We start from the raw sequence: 20,923 nt of genomic DNA on the forward strand, positions 1-20,923 counted from the left end.
AGCTGCAAACGGGGCAGGTGGCAAAGCCCAGTGGTGCCAGGGACGAGTGTTCACCAGGGGAAAGCACGATGGGTGCTCCCCTCTCCTGAAGCCCTCACAGGGGCTTCCCCTCAGCCATCCTGGCCCCTGTCCGGAGGGATCCACGTGTCCTGCTGGTTGTGTGGAGGGGAGCAGCTTAGGGCAGCTTGGTGCAGTGCTGGCTGCAGTGTTCCTTACCCAAATCTCATACAAAGCCAGGAAGGTTACTGAGTGTTCTTCAGCAAAGGGCCACTGAGGCTTTACAGGCCAGGCTACAGGTAGCCAGTCTGATACTGTGTACTTAATCCAGGATGCCTTGCCCTTGGAAAATCACCCAAGCGTCTTCTCCAGCTGCTAATGAACATAACATGCCTGCTGTGTGGAGATTAAAACAAAACTCTGTTTGTTCTGTTTAATTTTTAAAATAAGAAAACCTACCTAGAGACTCTACATATCCAAGCATGGAGCCCAATTTCAGTAACAGACATTGCTAACCAAAGATTCCTTTTATAAATGCAAGAGTAACTGCTATAAAGCTTCCTTTGACTTTGGGAGATGGAAGGACAACTGGAAGCACTATAACTTTATAAATCTTCCCAAACTTGCACATGTCTCAATGGTATGGCTCAGTTTGTTCAGGACTGCAGAAAGCTTTCTGGGAAGGAAGGAGCTTCCATGCAGTGAATAATTTCTCTTTCAAAAAACATAATATGTCAAACCTTAACTCATCAAAATGATGCTCAGAGGACCAGGCTACTGGACCCCCTCTGAGAGCACCTGCACGTGGTGCAGAAGGGTTAACTTAGAGGGTCCTGTTCCCAGTCTCAGCTGTCTCCCATGCTCAGGCTGCCCTGGGAATGGCAGTCTTCTAACAGGGTGCCCAGGGCTATGAGGTGCCCCTTCTGTCCCTTAGCAGGTGAAAGTTTGGGGAGTGATGAGCAAATCTTAACTCCCAAGGCCCTGTGGGCCCTCCCAGCCCTGTCCACGGCAGGACAGCTGCACCCTTGGAGATGGACATGGCTACAGCCCCTCAGGACAGACTGTCCATTTGGGACTCACCAGCTCTTCCTGTGCGTCCAAGGACAGCAGCAGGAATCAACTGCCCTCATGGATTTGGTCTCAGCCGCAGCCACAGATCAGCTGGTCTTACCCGGAAGAGCTCTGTGCAAGAACTTCTGCACATGGGCCTCGATACCAGAGAGGATGAGTGTTCCACTGCCTCTGGCTCAAACTGGATTTCCAGCAAATGCAGATAATATGAAATCTGCATTTGAACATTCCAGTTCATACTGTGCATCTGTCTGTACTGCACACTGCTGCCTTGGGGCTGCTGCCTTGGGGGTTTGATCACTCAGATGATGATTTTTCTTAATTAAAAGCAAAGATGCCTTTATAACACTGGCATAGCTGTTAAAAAGTGATTATTTCCACATCCCATTTAAGCTGTCCCTCTGAACAGTCATTGTCACTAATGGCACTTGGGGACACGGTTTAGTGGTGAGCATGGCTGGGTTAATGGTGGAGCTCAGCTGCAGTCCAGTAACAGTGAAGGGGTCTATTGACTGTGGATAAAGTGCTTCACCAAAGTGAGCTCCACCACGAAGAATAACCTCAGCCTTTTGGCTGACATTTCGCACAAGGCTGAGGCCCAAAGACACAGCTGAACAAGTGTTAAGCCAGAATCCAGGAGTCTGAGCTCACAGAGCACAAGTTTTAATTAAAGAAATGCTGACTCTGACATAACGCCCGTCATCTGACCACCAAAACTCAGGAGCAATCCACCCTGGCTTCATCTGCTTCCTGCAGCATCCCAGCCAGATTCTGCAGGCAGAGAATAAAATTTATATGATCCTGGAATTCTCCCTGCAGGTAACTAATTGATATTAGCAATGTGGCACCCAGTGTTGGCAGTTTCTGTAGGAGATGATCATGTCAGAGCCCACAGGCCTGGCTCAGGCCCACCAGCCTCAGGAACTGCAGCTCTCTCTTCCCAACAAAAGACATTCACAACCAATACAAAAACTCGTGACTTTTTCGTTCCCTCCTACAAGACAGCAGGGCTCTCAAATCATTCAAAGCAACAGGCTTTGGACAAAGACTGGAGAAGGCAGGAGAACAATCACTGGAAGGAGATGAAGGTGACCAAGGAGTCCAGCCTGGTGGCCTTTCTCTGAGGAGAAGAATGTCACTATTAATTTTTGGAATATGATAAACGAGTAAAAACTGCATTTGATTTCAGATGATGTCACAACATTATTTCCTTGCTTCCTCATCTATTTGATGGAGAGCTGACTCTCGTGAAGGCAGTGCCAAAGCATCTCTCATAACTCCTTCTTGTTGGTCACTTTATAGAGCTTTTTCCTGGGACACAAAAAATCTCAGTACAGCTACTGGTGCTGGGCCTTCCTTCTTGTGATGTTACAAATAGATAATAAGAGGCAGATAAAGAAGTATTTGGAATTTGAAGTGCAGTCTCAAAAGCTGGTGCTTCCACCCCTTCTTATTTCCACTAGATACTGTTGCCCTCAAGAGAATAGGTTTCATGCTAAGAAATGCAAATTACATTTTCCCAATTTTCTCAGCCTTCCAAGTCATTCCCCTCTCACCTTGGCATCTGTTTCTTTTGTATATATTTAGACTTGCTTTTCCCCTGCTTTCCACTGTACACACTCTGTAATTTAAAAAAATAATCAATTTCTGGGTTTTTTTTTAAATTTAGTTATTTTAAAACAAAAGCTGGTAGAAAAAAAAAGGAAAATACACAACCCCAAACCAACTAAAGAGACAGGATCGTGGTACTGACACTCCAAAGACAGTGCTCCCACTCCTCCAGCCCCCAAGGATTTGGGGTGGAGGCAGCTGGAGACCATCAGGGAACAAGAGACATTCCTGCAGGGAAGGAATCACTCTGCCAGCCTTCCAGCACCACAATTAGGGAACGCCCTTCAAATAAAAATAAATGAGCACGATAAAAAATTATTTCCCTTTCTAAGAGCTCACGTGAGCTCCAGCATGTTTTAAGAGCTGCTGCATTTAGATACCGCAGACGGCTGGTGAAAAAGCCAAGGCCATCAATCCAAACAAAATTAAACTTTGGAAATTCTGTCTCCAAAAAATAAGCAATGGTCCCAAACCCACCGGGATGGCAGGTAGGAAAAGGAACATGCTTTGAACCTGGGGAGATGAGGAAAGCTCAGGAACTGCACCTCAGGAAAAGGGAGGTTACCTGGGGCTTGGGACATGGCTCAAGCACAGCTGAAAATGACCCTCTAAGTAGAAGGACACACATTTTACCCTCACAAAATGCTGTCCTGTGTTGTTAGCATCCGAGCTGAGAACAAAGTGAGATATATATGGTGCTCTGGGGCTGAGAGGCACCAACCTCCCAGCTCTGGGGATTTCCTGCGAGCAGTGTGCTGTCACATTATCCACAGAGCATGTGGTGTGAAGCTGCTAACCACCAACAGAAGCTAGATGAGGTCACTTCCAAACATGATACAGCCCTGAAAGAATACTCTGTACTTACAGCAAACAGAGCTTTGCAGCACAAGTTCCTTCCGTGGCCACCAAACCAACACTGAGCAGGGTTAACTGTTTGCTTATCAGCACACAGCACCCGGATTGAAGCTGTTCAAAGCAGCACCAGACAGGGCACAATCAACCTCCAGTGGGAAGCCCAGCAGGTGTGGCTTTCATAGTCTAAAAAATTAATGAACACTGCATAAACACACACAAAGGGTCACAGTATCACTTATTTCTGACATTTTCCAAGTGCTTTCCAAACCAGCTACTGTATTCCTGGAGCAGGTGGGAATTTGGAGAAGAAAAGGCTCTAGGGTGACTTTGTTGTGGCCTTCCACTACCTAAAGGGGCTCCAAGAGAGCTGGAGAAAGACTCTGGACAGGAATGGAGTGACAGGACACAGGGAATGGCTTCCCAGTGCCAGAGGGCAGGGATAGATAGATGGGATATTGGGAAGGAATTCTTCCCTGTGAGGGTGGTGACACCCCAGCACAGGGTGCCCAGAGAAGCTGTGGCTGCCTCTGGATCCCTGGCAGTGCCCAAGGCCAGGCTGGATGGGGCTTGGAGCAGCCTGGGACAGTGGAAGGTGTCCCTACCCATGGCAGGCGGTTCCTCCCCACCCAAACCACTCCATGATGCTGGGATTTCTCTGCTGCAGAACTTTGAAGCTGGAGCCTGAACACCACCTTACCCTGCACAAATGAGTCTTCACAGCTCCTACAACAGGCTGGGCTGGTGGGCTCAGGGCAGTGGCTCCCCTGCACCACCCCACGCTCAGTAGTATGTAAGAAGATAATCAGCCCAAGGTGAGAGAGATATGAGGAACGTAATGGCAATTATGAATTTAGCACATTCATCATCTTGCTGTTTCAGAATGAATGTCACTCCTACAGACTCCTCACCACAGTGTAGGAAACCAGTGTAGGCTGGCAGGAAAGGCAAAAGCCATGCTGACTGAATGCACTCATGGTGTAGTGCAAAAACATCCTAGAAAGTGGATAAATAGTCTTATTTCAAGCAAAATACTCTAACTTATACAAATATTTTCTATATCATGTCCTAAAAGTTTTAGTGAGTTTTTTTAACACCTCACAAGCCTCATCAAAGGTATTTCTAGTGAAATGAACTGGTGAAAGAACAGCCACAGTCTCAGCCACTCATGTGGATCACAGGTGGTCTTATCTTATTAACCAAAAAGGGGTTTCATTAACCCGAGTACAGCAGCTGCTTGAGAGGAGCCAAGACACAAGTCTTGATAGATGAAGGGGTAAATATTATCTCCATGTCATTGTACTTTTTCCCACCCCAAATTACCACACAAACTTTCCAAAGGGCCTCACTTTCATCCCAGTGCACAACGACATTTATCTTTAATGTCATAAAAAGCAAGTTCCTCCTCAGTTCTCCTTTAATTGCTCCCTCCACATCCATTGGAAACAGGCAACAAGAAAATCCTTCCATTCATCTCCCTCTCCAGGGAAGAAAGGCCACCCTGTTTGTGGCATGAAGTCTCAGAAACCCTTCCAAAGTGGTATCTGGACTCCTGACAGCTGCTCTGCTCTGTACATAGAGATATATAGACACATTCATCCCTCAGCTCAAGGATTTCATGTCAGCTTCTCAACCTTTATCAGTGCTCCCAGAATTATTCTGAATTCTGGTCCAAGAGTTGGTAAGTCCTATACAGGTACTATAGACATGTAACATTTAGAATTAACTATGAGGAAAACAACTGTCAGATAAATTCAGAGCTGAAAAAGGAAATGCAGACACTGATAATGGCAACCCTGAAAGTCAGAGATGGAGAAAAAAAATCTGCCCTCCACAAGCTTTTGTCTTTCTTTCTTGCCTATTGTATTTATTATACTTCTTTAATATATGTATTGCTCAAAATAATTTCTGTTGTTGTTTCTGCTGAAATTGGAGATGACAGGATATGGTTTTGAAAGTCCCTCAGCTTCCTGTGTGAGGAGGGTGATTGTCAAGATGTGGATGTGAAATCAAACCAGACGTAAAAAAATAAAATCACGAAGTGAAACTCTGTGTCTCCCAGAATGAGCTAGTTGTCACTTCCTTCCCATCATGCAGACTTCCCTCCATCCCAGCACCAAGTGGTCAGGGTTCCCCACTTCCAACAGCAAATACTGAATGAAACTCATATAGGAAGCAAGAAGACTTCCAAAAAATACAAGTAATTTAAGAAGTACTCAGAAGAAACTTCAGTCTGATTTTCAAGGCACGCAAACATGAAGGATTAAAACCTGGGGAATAGCTAATATTAGAGCCCTGTGAATATTTTGAGCCTTTCCCTCACTGTTGCCATTGGGGGACTGATAGAACATCCCCACTGGGGGCTAGTTGACCATTTCAGCAGCAGATTCCCCCCAAATTTGAGGTGTGCACTTCTCAGTATTTCACTAAGGAAACAGGGAGCAAGATGGAACCAGGTAAGTCCAGGCTGTGGATCAAAGTGGATCGTGGAGCTAAGGCAAACCAAAGAATCCCAGGCTGCCACCCCCATCTAACCTGGCGGGAGCAGCTTAGAAAATCAGAGGAGAATGCTAAACCACTTCCTGCACACTCCACCTAAGCTCAAACACACCTTCTAAAAAGCTGAGGAGTGTTAAAACTCCTACACTGCTGGAGGTCTGACCTGCAGAGACCCTTGGGAAGCACAAGCTGCCCAGCAGCAGCAGAGGACAGCCAGCAGCCCCTCCAGGGACCCCCTGCACCCCCCAGGCTGTTGGGGCTCCTCTGCTGCTCCCTGGGTACTCACCTCCTCACTGATTAGCCCTAATCACGCCACCTCACAAATTAAAACCCAAAAAGCATTTGATCTTCATGTTCCATTGCTGCTGAAGGAGATCATGGTGTCCTCAAACCACCAAGCCCTCATCAATGAGGGCAAAGACAAGAGGAGAGTTGAGATGGGAGCAACACAACAACCCATACTCCAAACATCTGAATGCCATTTCCCAGTGGTGCTCACTAAATCCCAATGCTTTTCTCTGCCCAGAAATCCCAGAAACACGGGCTGGGTATTTATACCAGAGGGGGACAGGAAGCAGCTGAATGCCAGGGCGGCTCCCAGCGCTGATTCACTCCAGCTTTCCCTGTTTAACTCTGCTTCCTGGGAGAAAGAAAACACATTGAAGCCACGAACTCCTCCAAGTGTTCCAGGAGTGGCAGATCACAGCAGGGACAGAAAGGCTACCTTTGATCAGACATAACATTTGTCTTTGTCCTGCCCTTGCCAAATCTGCCCTGGTAAATGGGAACTCGGTGCTTTGGGAAGAGGTGGAGTGAGTATTGCCCTGATTCGTGCTCCTTTTCCCACTAAATTATATTTCACAATCAAACATGAAGGATTTTTGACAGCTCTTTCCTCTTTTCAATTATTTTTTAATAAAAGAGCGCAGTCAAATTTTGTACCGCAATCCTTGCTACCCATTGTTTTGCTGCGCGTAGCTGTGACTTTGTAAGATTGCTCAGGCACCTGTTTTTGTCAGCAGAAGTGTTTGCAAAAAAAGACTTTAAGAAGTATTAATAAACTGATATTTTTCAGTGATGTGCGAATGATTAGGAATCAATATGAAGCCCTTGAGAAAAAAATTCTCTCCAAGGGCAGAGTTCAGGTTACTGAGGTGCTTGTCAGTGACCATTTTTCCACTTGCAGCACCTTAGATCTCCAGGGGATAACATAACTCCAAGAAATCCACACAAAAGGGGCTCCTGCTTCCTTGATAGCTGTTGAAACTCATTTCCTGGTTCAACAGTAGATCCTAATCCAGACTGTCTTTATCTGCTTCAAACCCCATTGGGCAGAAGTAAGGATGAGCCTTGAGGCATCGTCTGTCAGATAAAAACTGGACCACAGGAAAAGCTGAGAGGGATAAATCCTGGAACAGATGCATAAATGAGCAATAGCTAAGCCATATGAAATATAATGAAGTGCAGACTCACAGGCTTTGGAGACGGAAAAGACCTCTTAGGTCATCCTAACCCAGCTTCTGCCAGTTCAGGATTGGCCCCTAGAGTGATGTGCTGAACTTTAAGAAAAAAACAGGCTGCCAAAAGCTTTGTCAAACCCATTACACTTGTTCCAGAAGAGAAATGAAAATCCCCAAACATCATGAACAGGTTTCAAGTCACGGAGTGCCAGGAAAACTTGATTGTGTCCTCATCTCCCTACCAAACCTCAGTGAGGAGCCAAGTCCAGAGTGTCGGGGCACTGTACACCACCTGGATAGCACTGGGAATGCAGTTAGGGATTGTACAGCACCTGGACAGCATTGGGACCAGGAATGGGGAGTGTACACCAGCTGGATAGCACTGAGCTGGGGAACCCCACGTTTCCAGTGAAGAACGCTCCTGAAACCAACCAGCCCTGAGAACCACACAAGTGACTGCACATCTTAGGAAACTGCCTAGAAATGCGGTCGTGTGTGTTTTCCTCATGGGAATGGAGTCCTAAAGGAAACCTAAAGGAATGTCTTTGCCAGTGGAGACAAGGGAAAAGAGATGGTAGTCGAGAATGATCCAGGGAGGACAGCAGGAGAAAGCTGTCTGAGGGCAATGGGATGAAGCTGATGACCAGGAGACTAAAGTGACAGCTAAAAAAACATTTACCAGGAGCCACTTGTGTAAATAAAAGGGACTGTTCACACCCTGCACTCACAATTCATTTACCCACTGGGCTCCAGACCCAAGCCTGGGCTCCAGACCCAAGCAGCTGAGTTTAATGGAGAAGTTGCTGAGTGTTCCCATCTCCCACCAAGGGCAGCAAGAGCAGATGGGACTCCAAAGTGACACTAAAGACATGGAAGACCCTGGAGACCAGTGGGGAACTGAGGGCATCTTGGTGGAAAAAACATCATCTGAAAATCAGGAAAGCATTTCTTTTTCTGAAGGATCCAACTTATAAATGATCTTCCAATTTCATGGGAGCAAAGCTGTTTTTACAACCCTAGCAAGTCACAAATTAGGGTTTTTTTTTAAGTTTTCTAGGCTAACCTACTCAGAAAGTGACATTTATAATTTATCTTTGTGCAGACAATCAACACTGTGTCCTACACACCATTCATGGACCAGCTACGAGGATTAACCATGGCTGGGGCTTGAGCTGCCATTGAAACATCTGCAGAAAGGCCAAATGTTTGATCAGGACAGATGTATGTGTAACAACACGGGAATGTACTGGGGGAATATGCTCTCTGTGTCTCCTGTATGGCACAGGGTGGGATTCTTGGGATTGTCTGTGCGGGGCCATGAGTTGGACTCCATGATCCTTGTGGGTCCCTTCCAGTTCAGGACATTCCATGATTCCTGCCTCTATAGCTGTGATGCATTAACCAGCTTGCAAATGCAGGTGAGGGTTTGCCTTAGTAATGAACACCTCTTAGGAATTTTGGATCACTGCACAACTTCCAAAGCAATTCCCATGTTTTCTCCCCAGGCTCACACCTACTGCCCCCCAAACCCCCACCTAACTGTGTTCCCAGCACAGCAAGCAGCAGGGCTGTGTTCATTCATTCCTAGGGGTGCTGAAACCAAGCACCTTTCATAATGACTTGCATTTTCCCACAGCTGGGTGGGTGGGTCCTGGGTGGGTGACACTGTCCCAGGCTAAGCCTTTCCTGCACCATTCCTGTGGTTGGAATGTCCCACACAGTCTCTTTCTCGCACTTACCATGGTTGCAATGTCCCACATGGTCCCTTTCCTCAGGTCCCATCCCTCACCGTGGTTGGAGTGTCCCACACAGTCCCATCCCGCACTCACCATGGTTGGAATGTCCCACATGATCCCTTCCCGCACTCACCGTGGTTGGAATGTCCCACATGTCCCCATCTGTCACTCACCGTGGTTGGAATGCCGCACGCAGTCCCCCAGCACGGCGCTGAAGCGTCGCTGTGCCCCCGGCTCCGGGAAGCAGTAGTAGCTGTGCCGGGAGAAGGGCTGCCACAGGTACACTGGGAACTCCTTCGGGAGAGGCACGAAGGCTGCAGCCGCCTCCTCGCTCGAGCCTGCACAAAAACACCTCTGTTTGAGAGCTGCAGATTTCCTGGGGGTTGGCTCTGTGCCAGACCTTTGCCAGCAGGTTAATCTCCTTCCCAGCCCAGGAGGTTGGGCACAGAGGGCAGGGGGACGCAGCAGGGATGGGCGCACTCAGCTGGCACCAAGCACCTCTCTGTGCCACACCACAGCGACTTGATGGCCTCTTGCTTTGTATTCAAGGTGGCAAAAATCCACTTTTGGCAGAATTTCAAAGAAACGATTTCACTGGATTGCAGCTGCTAGGGAAACGGTTTTCATGGCAGATAAGTAAATTAGTGGGGAGGCCAGGTCTGTTCCACATAAAGACCATTTAGGAGCGTATTGACTTTCCTATAGAAACAAGCTGCATTAAATAAACCATGTAGGAACAGCAGTGCTATCCCTGGTTCCAGGACTTCCACACACAACTTCCCTTAAAAACTGTCACTTCAAGCGCTTGCAGGTGATGTAAAGAAAGCACCAAGTACCTCCAGCTCCCACCTGCCTCGGGTCCCTGCACACAGGGGATGCTGGACAGCACATTTAGGGATGACCAAACCCAATCTGGAGTCACTGACATGCACTGAGAGCCCAGACACATGAGGTTCACCTTGGAGGGTCTTCAGCACCACACGGAGAGTAGTGCCATAAAGATGAAGTGATGATGCTTTTGAAGGGAAAGCCATGGGAAGCCACGAGCACCCCTGGGGTGTTCCACATCACTCAACCCCAACTGCTGCAGAGCTGTGGTGACACATACAGGACACCTCCAAGCCCCTCTGACCACCCTGTGCCTTGGGAAAGGGTGTGAGAGGGCACCTAACTTTTAAATCCTAGGGATTTAAAGGACTCAAAAAATAAATCCTTGTCTTCAAGTCGCCCTTATCCTTTTAGTTATGTGGCATCCCACTCTCCAAATCTGACTCTGCAATGTGAGACCCGCTTCCATAAAGCCTGAATTTTCTCCATCTTGGTGGACTGGGGGCAGGCAGGACCACAGCAGTTCCCGACCCAGAAACAACAAACTCAGAGGCAGCCCCTTCCTGCCCTCTCTGGGGGACTTATTATCAGCTGTGAGTCAACACAGACAGCTGGCATCTAAAAATGGAAACAAATAAACCAGGAATATTAACAAAGCCCGGGAACAATGGTGCTGTGGTTCCTGCCCTGCTTCTGCACAGCTTCCAGCAGCTTTGTGCCGGTATGCTGGGAAGAAAGGGAGCCAGCATTCCTCTGAATGTTGGCTTACAGCATCTGCTTTGTTCATCCATTCTGGAGCTGGACTTGAACTTGGGAAAAGGGCTGTGGGCATCTTCTGCCACCCCATTTTAAAGTGGAGCCTGAAAGCCTTCCCAGAGCAGAGTAAGGAACAGAGCCTGGGCTTTGGCAGTTCAGCTTTGAACAGGACTTACCAACAGGGTCTGGAAAATGTTTATCAGAAAGCAAATTGTAATCTTCTTCTGAAGTCAAGACTTTGCCTCCTGCAGGAAGAACGTGATATTTAGGGCTGGCTCCCTTCTGGTAGGCCTAGAAAATCAACAGAGAGGAAGTATTGTCAAATAGAGATTTAAGGAGAGAGAAAAAATAAAACATACAATTCACTGACAAAGCCAGGAGCTGACTGCATGATGCTTGTGGGTTCCTTCCAACTCAGGATATTCTATGATTCCAATGCATGGGGATATTGCCCAAAGGGAGAATCTTTTTGTCAGGCTGAATTTTGGAAATGTTCCCTAGGCATGTCAAATCTAAAACAAATCTAATCCTCGGTGTTTATCTGCTGTGGTGAGGAGTCAGGGATGGAAGGGAGGGAAAAAGGGTGGGATTTTGTCCTGAGCCCAATTTGTTGGATTTGTCAGCCTGGACTAGCTTGACTACGGCAGCTTCCAGGCAAAAAACCTCCACTGTAGCCAGCCAGGAGCCACTCAAACCCCGCTACTTCAGATCCAACTGCAGGAGCACAGGGATGTATTACAGGGATGTAGAGGTGAGAAGTGCTCTGGGACAGGCACAGGAAGGTTCAAGTGCTGTTAAAGGGATTTGTTAGTTCTTGCTGACGTATCTGGCCAAGGAATGTCCCGTTTGTTAGTTCTGGCCACGTATCTGGCCAAGGCAGGGCACTTGACTGTACCCTCAGCCATCCCTGTGCGGCTTCCACTGGAGCCACCCTGGACAAGGTTTCACCTCCTATTGCTGAAGGCAAGGCAGCAGCAGCAAATCCACTTGCTGCTGGTTTATTTGGGAATGTACAAGCAGATCCACGGAAGCAGCACTCACCTCTTTGGTCTCAAAGCAATCCACAGTGTAGTCATTTTTGATCACGACGTATCTGTCCTTCCACTTCTTCAGGTCCTCAGCGAAGTGCAGCAGCTCTGCTTCGTACAGAACTGTCCCGGCTTCCCCCGCAGGCTGCAGGGACAATTGGTGACATCTGAGACCCCTCGGCACCACTGACCATCTTGAAGCTTTTGTTTCTACATGTCCATAATGCTGCTCTGAGGGCTTTTGAGCCTTCAAATGCATGAACATCTCTGAGTTCAGAAGGTTCTACAGACACAAGCAAATTCTTGTAGCCGAGGTGAGGAGGCAGCAGAAGAGCTCTGCCTTCCAAAACACCGCCGGATTTCTGAGACAGAGATTTATTTACCCTTCAGCTGACAGGCTGAATGCAAGATCAGAGAATCCTGCAGTGGCTTGGTTGGAAGGGACCTTAAAGATTCCAACTCCTGCAGGATGACCGGGAGTTCACCACCTCCCATTTTCCACTGCATAATATAAATATTTCATTGATATGAAAAGCAGGGGTTTATTTTAATATAGTAAGTTGTGTCCCATTTCTTTGTAACGCTTTTGCATCTGTGCTGTAGTAACTGATATGCATCTTCCTGAAAGACACAGATCTTCTATTATCCCACCTCACTGCTTTATTTACTCATTTCAAGAGCACTGGAAATCCATAATTTCCAGTATGTTCAGAACATTTAAATTCTGATCTTCTTAACCTTAAAGGCTGGTTCTCTGCATTTTCCTCTAATAAAGAAATTTTTGTCTCTCTTTTTGTCCCCCCTCTAATAAAAACCAGCTTTCCGTGGTTCACTCCACAGAGGGAATTATTGCCATCTTCTTCAAGTCACCCTGAGCCATAGATGACAGGATTAATTGCATTTCCTACGCAATCTCTTCCCTGGAAGCATGATCTCTGTCCCTAGATTTTGCAAAATCTGGCAATCAGCAAGAAGGAACCAATTTTGTCCAAACGTCCAACTCCTTGTACCAGAAAACTCATGTCATGGTTCTCATGCCATGATAAACAACTAAACAAGACCAAAATAAAGATGAATTTTCAAAAATTAAACTTCAAACCTGCACCCAGAGGCAACTTTTCCAAACCAAAACGTCCCAAATCCAACATCTGCACACGCACTTGGGTCACAGACAGGAGAATGAGTGTCCTCCTACCCTGGTTTTCAGGAAGCGGGACTGGGAGTGGCGGTGCTGCTCCAGCTCCTCTTGCACATGCCTGCAGAAAGCCACGGCGTACTGGCGGCGGTAGTGGGGGCTGAAGTTCTTGATGGTGGCCTCTGTTTTCCCTGAGGTGGAACAGAGATTTAGAGGTATTTCGTGTACATGGCTTCACAGCCTGCAACACAGAACCAAGGCACTTCTCGCCATAGACCCAAATTCTTCTCTTGGGAGAAAAGGCAGTTCCAGGGTCACCTAACAGTGACCTTCCAGTACCTGAAGGGAGCCCACAGGAAAGATGGACAGGGACTCTGGACAAGGAATGGAGTGACAGGATGAGGGGGAATGGCTTCCCACTGACAGAGAGTAGGTTTAGATTGGATATTGGGAAGGAATTCTTCCCTGGGAGGGTGGTGAGGCGCTGGCACAGGCTGCCCAGAGAAGCTGTGGCTGCCCCTGGATCCCTGCAAGTGCCCAAGGCCAGGCTGGACAGGGCTTGGAGCAACCTGGGATAGTGGAAGGAGTCCCTGCCCAGAGCAGGGAGTGGAACTGGATGGGGTTTAAGGTCCATCTAACCCAAACCATTCCATGATTCCATGAGAAGACCTCCTGAGTGTACCAAGGGCCACTTGCTGCACAGATCCGGAAACCCTTGGAGATGCATTCAGAGGGAATTTGTCCAGGAAAATATTGGATTTGGGACTCCGTTTTTTCTTCTAAGATCAAGCAAAGCATTCCCCAAATCTACTTCTCTAAGGAAAGATGCTCTCTGCCTCTCCCTGGGGCACGCTGCCCCAGAGCCAGGGATGGTCAAGGCGTGAAAGGGTTTTCAAAGCCAACCAGTGATACTGGCTAATGTTCAGCCATAGGAGCCAATTTTATCACTTACTGAGATTTGAAAGATGACTCAAAGCTCTACAAAATATTTTTCTAGGCTTGGGCACTACAGTCTCATCTTTGTTTTAATGTAAACATTTCCTCAGTCATGCTGCAATAAACTCTAATCTGGCACTGTCTCACTGTGATCAAGATCTCATGGGTAACAGCAACAGCAATAAACACACTGAGGTCTCACTTCTGAGAATCTTAAAACAATTTACAAGCAATTAACTCGTTAACTCTACCACAGAAATAATGGTGCTTTGCAGACAGGGAAGTGAAGCTAAAATTAAAGGCATGTGCATTTATGTGACTGAAAGAGTCTGTAGCAATGCAAGAACCAGAACTGGCCTATGACCTAGAGAGCATCCCAAACATCCTGGATACTGGAGAGATCCCTTTCTTCTTGGTATTAGGGAGCTCCATGCCAAAGAGAGCTTTGATGCTTTCAAAATTTTATTTTGTTCTGCTCGAGGGGAAAAAACCACCATATTTTCTGTATGAGAAAAAAATGGCAAATCCCAAACTAAGACTTCCTAGGACTCCTAGACCAGGACTGGCACACAGCATTCCTGAAATGGAATTCATGGAAGTGTTCGAGGCCAGGGGTGACGAGCAATCTGCTTTAGTGGAAGGTGTCACTGCCCATGGCAGGGAATGGGACTGGATGGGCTTGAAGATCCCTCCCAACCCAAACCATTGTGGGATTCTATGAATTTTTAATGAGAAGACAAACCTACATTCCAGCTCCTCTGCTTCTGCAGGTGAATTCCCAGTGTGATGCAGAATAAGATGCATTCCCCCAAGTTCAGGGGCGATTCCAACACTGCTGTTCCATGACACCACCTTCCATTCCAGCCACTCCTGTGTCACCAGCTCAGAGGGGTGAGCTGGAGCCTTCTCCTTTGTAAGACCAATGTGATTGCTGCCTTCCACTGAACTGGAAGCCCCTTTTCCCCCACTGCTGCCCCATTCCAATCGCACACCAGCACTGGGAGCCAGACCTGACACCCTGGAGCCCTCTCCAGGCACACGGAGGAGCGAGCTCAGCATTGGCACAGCCATCCCACTCAGCTGGAGGGGTGTCAGAAGCAGAGTCAATTCACCACTCATGTCAGGCTTTCACAGAGTTACTTGTGGGACAGCACCCAGTGACAATCTGGACTCCAAATCTTCAGCTTTAAGATGGATTTTTAGAGACATGCTGATTATAGGATGTGCTTGGGTATAATAGCAGGATATGGTGCTGCTGAAGCAGAATATCCCAGCCCTACAAAAAGTAGCCTGCTTTGGGCAGAGGCATAGACTATTCTCCAAATAAGGACAAAGTTTCCCAAAACCTTCTTTACAGCATTTTTTTCCTCCTGGTCCCAGCCAGCAGTAGGATGTTGTTGGCCCCAGCCCCAGCAGAGTTTCCTGCTCAGGGTTTGCCCCTGTTTTGCACTGTGGCTTTTTCTTTTCCAGCTCGCATCATCCTCTCAATTTGTTAGAGAGGGCTCTGGGACACTGCACCTCACTTGGCTACTGCCTGCATCCTGCAGTAAAAGTTTGTAGAGGAAGTGGGACAAAGAATAAAATTCTGGTGTTGGGAAAAAAGTTGCAACAATCACAGGAAATACCTGTAATTTTGGCAAAGCCTCTCAATTAAGGCTAAATGGCCTCAGAAGTGTCATTCTTCACTGTCAGTACTGCTTAGATCAGCTTAAAGCACAATGACTGAAGAGAAAGAAACTCTGCAGTTCACAACATACACGTCAGAAATAAGACATTGATGATGTAATTTTTATGTGCAGACTATATTTATGACAAACCAAAACAAGAATCAAGAGGCAAATGTTTCTGGTTGTTTCGTCCAATCTTCACACTACTTGCTGCAAAGGAGCTTGGCATTAAAAATACTCCTCCCTCTTAAAATTAGAAGAAAAGTTTATTTAAAGAGATTGTGAGTGGCACCATATGAGGACTTGACCTTGCAGGGCTCGGCTGAACAGGAATTTCAGTGCTACCCGAAGGTGGGAAGAGAAGCAGACAGACCCTTGATCCATTGTTCCTCAATGGATATTTAAACTCTTTTGGTTTACAGAAAATAAAAATATGCTATCTGAAAATAAACATGATGGAAAGAGTCCTGAGCAACAGAAACTCTTCCCATGAAATGATAACATGGGGCAACTGAAGATAAAATACTCCAGGGCAGCTGAAAAATGAGTTCCCCTGATTCTTTTCCAAATTTAGTGTGGCTGGCTTCGTCAGAGCTGTTTATATGGAGCACGGCCAACGCTCCCACTTGGCTGGCCTGGCAATGGCACAGCTCCAGCCCATATAAATGGGACTTGAAGCCCAGCAGCTGGGATGTTTATCCTGGGAGAATGAGGAGTCTGATCAGCTCCAGGAGGAGCCTGCATGCAACCTCCTGCTCCTGTGCTAGGCCAGGAGTTGGATTCAGTGACTGATCCCTGCGGGTTCCTTCCAACTTGGATATTCTGTGACTCCATGAACCAAAATTACCAACAGGAAAAGACAACTGTGATGGAGGTGGAAGGATTTCCATCAAATCAACATGGCAAGGGTCTGTTCCTCCTTTGCTGAGGGTTTAGATCCTGCTCCAGAATAAACTTTGCTAATACTTCATGATGCACCTCCTGCTCTGCAGAACTGCCCCTGCACATGACCACAAAACTTTAGCATGAGTTATGATACCTCTTTTAAGAATTAAAACAAATGTCACTGCACTTAGAAACAAGAAACATCGACCTGCTGCTCCCCTGGAAATCAGTAATCACCCCCAGAATTTTTTTTTCATGCTTTTCCCCTGCCTTTGACCTTCTTAATTGTATCACCCACGTTGGACACTTGTATGTAACTGCAAGTCATGAGGCCCACAGAACAGCCTCAAGTACCCAATTTTATAGTGGGAGTTTCACTGCTTTTATTGAAATAACTGACATTTAGCTTTTTCAAACAAGGGCACTCTTCAGCAAGTTCTCCCAGGAATTAATTCCTGCTGGTCTGGCTCTCATTGCAGCCTATCCAGCTCGCCCTGCCACAACTCCCTGCTCTCAACAACATTGCCACGTGGCCAGTCCAGGTGCAGGTCAGGAAAACTCAGGAAAAAAGGTCAGAAAACAATAGCTTCTTGGCTGTCATACAAGAGAGTGATTGCTCACACTCCCAGAACTTCAGCCATTTGGAAGTTAAGACTGGAAAGAGGGAAGGACTTGCCATAAAAGCTATTTCACTTAAATATTGCTGTTTGGCAGTAAGATGACCCTTCCAAGAGCAGGAAAATGTTCACAATCCCCCTCACAGCACAATTGCCTCCACTCAGCACCTTTTGGAAAGGGCTTTCCAAATATACCACGACCAGTGACATGAATCTCTTTGGAGGTCTGGGGGCTGATGTATCTCCTTACACCATATAAGCCCCAGGGAACATAAATGTAAAGGAAGCAGAGTATTTGCTGCATTAAAACAAATCCTGGACAAAATAAGACCTAAAAGAAATAGGCACTGTGTGTGCTTAATGTCAGTATACCCAGCACCACAAACAAGTTAAGCAGTGAGACAGAACAGGAACAAATCACTTCGTCTTATTTCCTCCACCATGAGGCCATGAGCAAAGCTGTCAGAAAACAATCTAAAAAGCTGATCATACCCACACAGTGCTCCACAAGCCAGGATGTAACCCACAACTGGGGGCATAGTTTGAAATTATAAACTAGAAACCAGTTAATCTAGATGTACTTAATGCAAACTGAGCTTTAAAATTACTGCTGTCTGTCCATCCATCCATCCATCCATCCATCCATCCATCCATCCATCCATCCATCCATCTACTTTTCTATCCATAAATACAGTCTTATTCTCACAGCCCATCATGGTAGCAGCAAAATGAGTTAACAAAATAATTCCATTGTTCAGCTCCTGGGCCAACTTCATCACAAGTCCAAGAAAAGCACAACTCTGATTGAGGCAAATGAAACTGCAGATGCTCCACATTCTGAAAGCTGGATGTCAGTACTGGCACCTCTGAAATGGGCTGGATGCTCAACTCACCATAAAAAAACTGTTTTTCCTCAGATCACCCCTTCACTGCAAACATCATTCTCAGTTGCTGAATGCATCTGGTAACCAGAAAACCTGTGAAAGTGATTCTGTTTGGCACATCCTGACAGTGCCCACCACCTTCCAGAGCTCTGGGGTATAGAACACTGTAGTGGGATCTACAAGTGATTCCCTCTTTCCTCTTCTTCCTTGTGCAGTACTTACAATACCACCCTGGAAGTGTTTAAGTTCAAGTGCTCCCAGACTTTATCTAGGAAGGCAATGTAAACTACCCTCGTTGTTGTTGAAAGCAGAACTCATTTAGATCTTTATTTATAGAAATAGTACTTCTATAGTATATATATAACATTTCTATATTCTATATTCTATAGTCTATATAGTTATATTATATATAATATATTTATATATTATATAATATAATATATGTTTATATTATATAATATATTTATATTTTATATAATATAATATATTTATATATTATATAATATATTTTATATTATATAATATAATATATTTTATATATTATATATATTCTATAGTATATATATAATATCTTGTTTCTATTTTATAGTATTTCAATTAACCTGAGTCATTACTTAATACCTGTTATGACACAAAGGGATGGCAGACACAAATCCCAGGGTCTGATTTGGCAGGGATCACCTCTCACAGGTTTGTTTGCACTCAGCCAAACCCAGCAGCTCTGGCCACCCCTCTTTCCCATGCAGGAACACGTGGTTTGCACCTGGTAAAATACTGAAACCAATTATTTATCCCAGTCTTGGTTTATATTAATGGAGAGTGCTCTCAATAAAACCTGACTGTGACTCCAGTGGTGTGCACACACCCTCAAATCACCTGTTTGCCATGCTGCCAAAATCCCTGTTAGTCACCCAAAACTCAGTGCAGAGGAGTGGGCAACACCCATCACACCTCAGATCAGCTTCAGATCTCCTCACATCTCAGCATACAGCATTCCTCGGGTGCTTAGTCCATTTTCTCTGTAGGAAAAAACTGATGCTGTCTTGTGAAAAAATCAGATTTTTTCACAAGTTTGGCAGCTGAGACCATGGGTGTGATATTTGTCCTCCATCAGAAACGAAGCTTTTGTTTCACAGCAAGCTAAACAAACACGTTTGTAAGTTCATCTAGATGTGATCCCTGGCAAAAGAGGTGCCAAAAGTAACAGGCTCCATTCCAACCTTGCAGATCTCCCTCTTTACAATCTGACGCCTGTGCTTCGCTCTTCCTCAAGCGCTCCACTGCATGAGGCTGAATTTTGTACTAAGATGGACAATTATCCTATAGATTCAAAAAGGTTTCCATACTTATGTTGTTCCCAGGCAGCTTCAGGAGCATCTCACATTCAGAGGGAGCAGATTGAGCTCAGTGAGACCTCATGCACTCCATAAAAAATGCTTTTGTGAAGAGCAGCTTGTGCTCTAACAATGGAGCTTGCTGGTTTAAGTTAATTCTGAATGCTGTCTGAATATTGAAAATGAAGAACAAACAGCAGAGCACAGATCCTGCACAAACACAGAGTGGCTCTTGGGTCCAGCTCAGAGACTCACTCCTGCAGCTGGCTTTCCCTTCCCTGCTCCCACTGCCCAATCCTTATTTATGGGAGAAGGAAGATTTCACAAATGGCCTTTGCACTTCTGTCAGGCTAAAAAAATCCTAATAATCATGAATTACATAAAGGCCAGGGCTTGTGGTTGATCAGGCTGAAACAGGCCAAGGGTTTGATTAGCACTGTGTCAGATAAGCTTATCTCAAAGGCTGTTAAAATCCACCCTTCCTTGGTAATGGGGTGAGAAGCAGCAACGTTCTGTCTAGAAACAATTACTCATGGACAGATTCAACTAGAATAAGGTCTGACAAGACTTTATTTATAAGCTTCTTTCACAGCACCAGAAGGACTTGGGATTTAATAACCAAATGAACCCAATCGAATTCCTGGGGAGGGTCACATGAAACTAAACTATGATCTGTGATAAATAAATTTGGTGAAGGTCAATGGTTTTCCAAGTTTTGGGGGTTTTTTCAACTCCCTGCGCCACAAGTTGAGCCACTCCTGGGGACACAGACACCAGGCACGTCTTGAGCAGCTCTCTCCAATCCAGATCTCAGCACCACGTTACACATCACTGGAGGTCACACAAAAATGTTTCTTGGGAACATTTAAACAGCATTCCAAAAATGTAAGCCAATGCTGCATCACCCTTTAAATCAGGATGATGTATTCCCCCTTCCCTCCCTTTCGGGTGACAGTTACCTCACTGCCCAGCCATCCACAAGACAAAATGACAAAAAGACACAAGAGACATAGATAACAGAAATAACCACCCTCATGAAATTAGTTGAAGCTTTTTTCTGAATATATATATATATATATACATATATTTATGTTGACACACACACCTTCAGAAGATTATTTCCCTGCAATGCTTGGCATGTGCTCGTACAAATCTGGGAGATATTTTTACTAATTTCTTTTTTCCTAATTACTTTGACAAATTATACCACTCTCCATGGCTCTATCACAAAATTACTCCAAGGAGTACATGACATTGACCAAAGCTAGGAGTACACACATTTCTTTCCATGAGGGGCTTCATTTATGCTGAGGTTTCCTTACCTAAACTCCCTTTATTCCCTCACCATTCCAACTCCTGTCACCATCAGCCCAGATGGACTCCTGAGAGTGCCATATTTCCCACAAAGTAATCACTTTTTAAGCACTGCAGCAGAAGGCCATTATTCCATGGCAGGATTTTATTCCATTTCTCTTCAACAAACACACAAACTGCACAAAACAGAGCAACAAAAAATGAGAATAATGGCAACACTGGAGCCTCTTTTCTTACCATTTTCCTCATCAACTCTAAGGCGTTTGCTTCTCTTTTGGCTCCTGTATACACTGAAAATGAGTAAATGATTTGC

The 20,923-nt window shown here is 45.8% G+C and overlaps 1 protein-coding gene across 1 annotated transcript in view; it reads right to left on the reverse strand.

Moving 5' to 3' along the window:
* Positions 1-20,923, reverse strand: part of NIBAN1 (niban apoptosis regulator 1) — a 55,740-nt gene that overhangs the window by 15,546 nt on the left and 19,271 nt on the right. Inside the window, exons 2-5 of the mRNA XM_038144419.1 lie at positions 13,034-13,164; positions 11,852-11,983; positions 10,987-11,101; positions 9,400-9,564 (exon numbers count right to left, since the gene is read on the reverse strand). Of these exons, the coding sequence (XP_038000347.1) occupies positions 9,400-9,564; positions 10,987-11,101; positions 11,852-11,983; positions 13,034-13,164 (543 nt within the window). The remainder of the gene's footprint in view (positions 1-9,399; positions 9,565-10,986; positions 11,102-11,851; positions 11,984-13,033; positions 13,165-20,923) is intronic.

Source organism: Motacilla alba, chromosome 8 (assembly GCF_015832195.1).
Source record: "Motacilla alba alba isolate MOTALB_02 chromosome 8, Motacilla_alba_V1.0_pri, whole genome shotgun sequence".
In the NCBI taxonomy this organism is placed as follows: domain Eukaryota; kingdom Metazoa; phylum Chordata; class Aves; order Passeriformes; family Motacillidae; genus Motacilla; species Motacilla alba.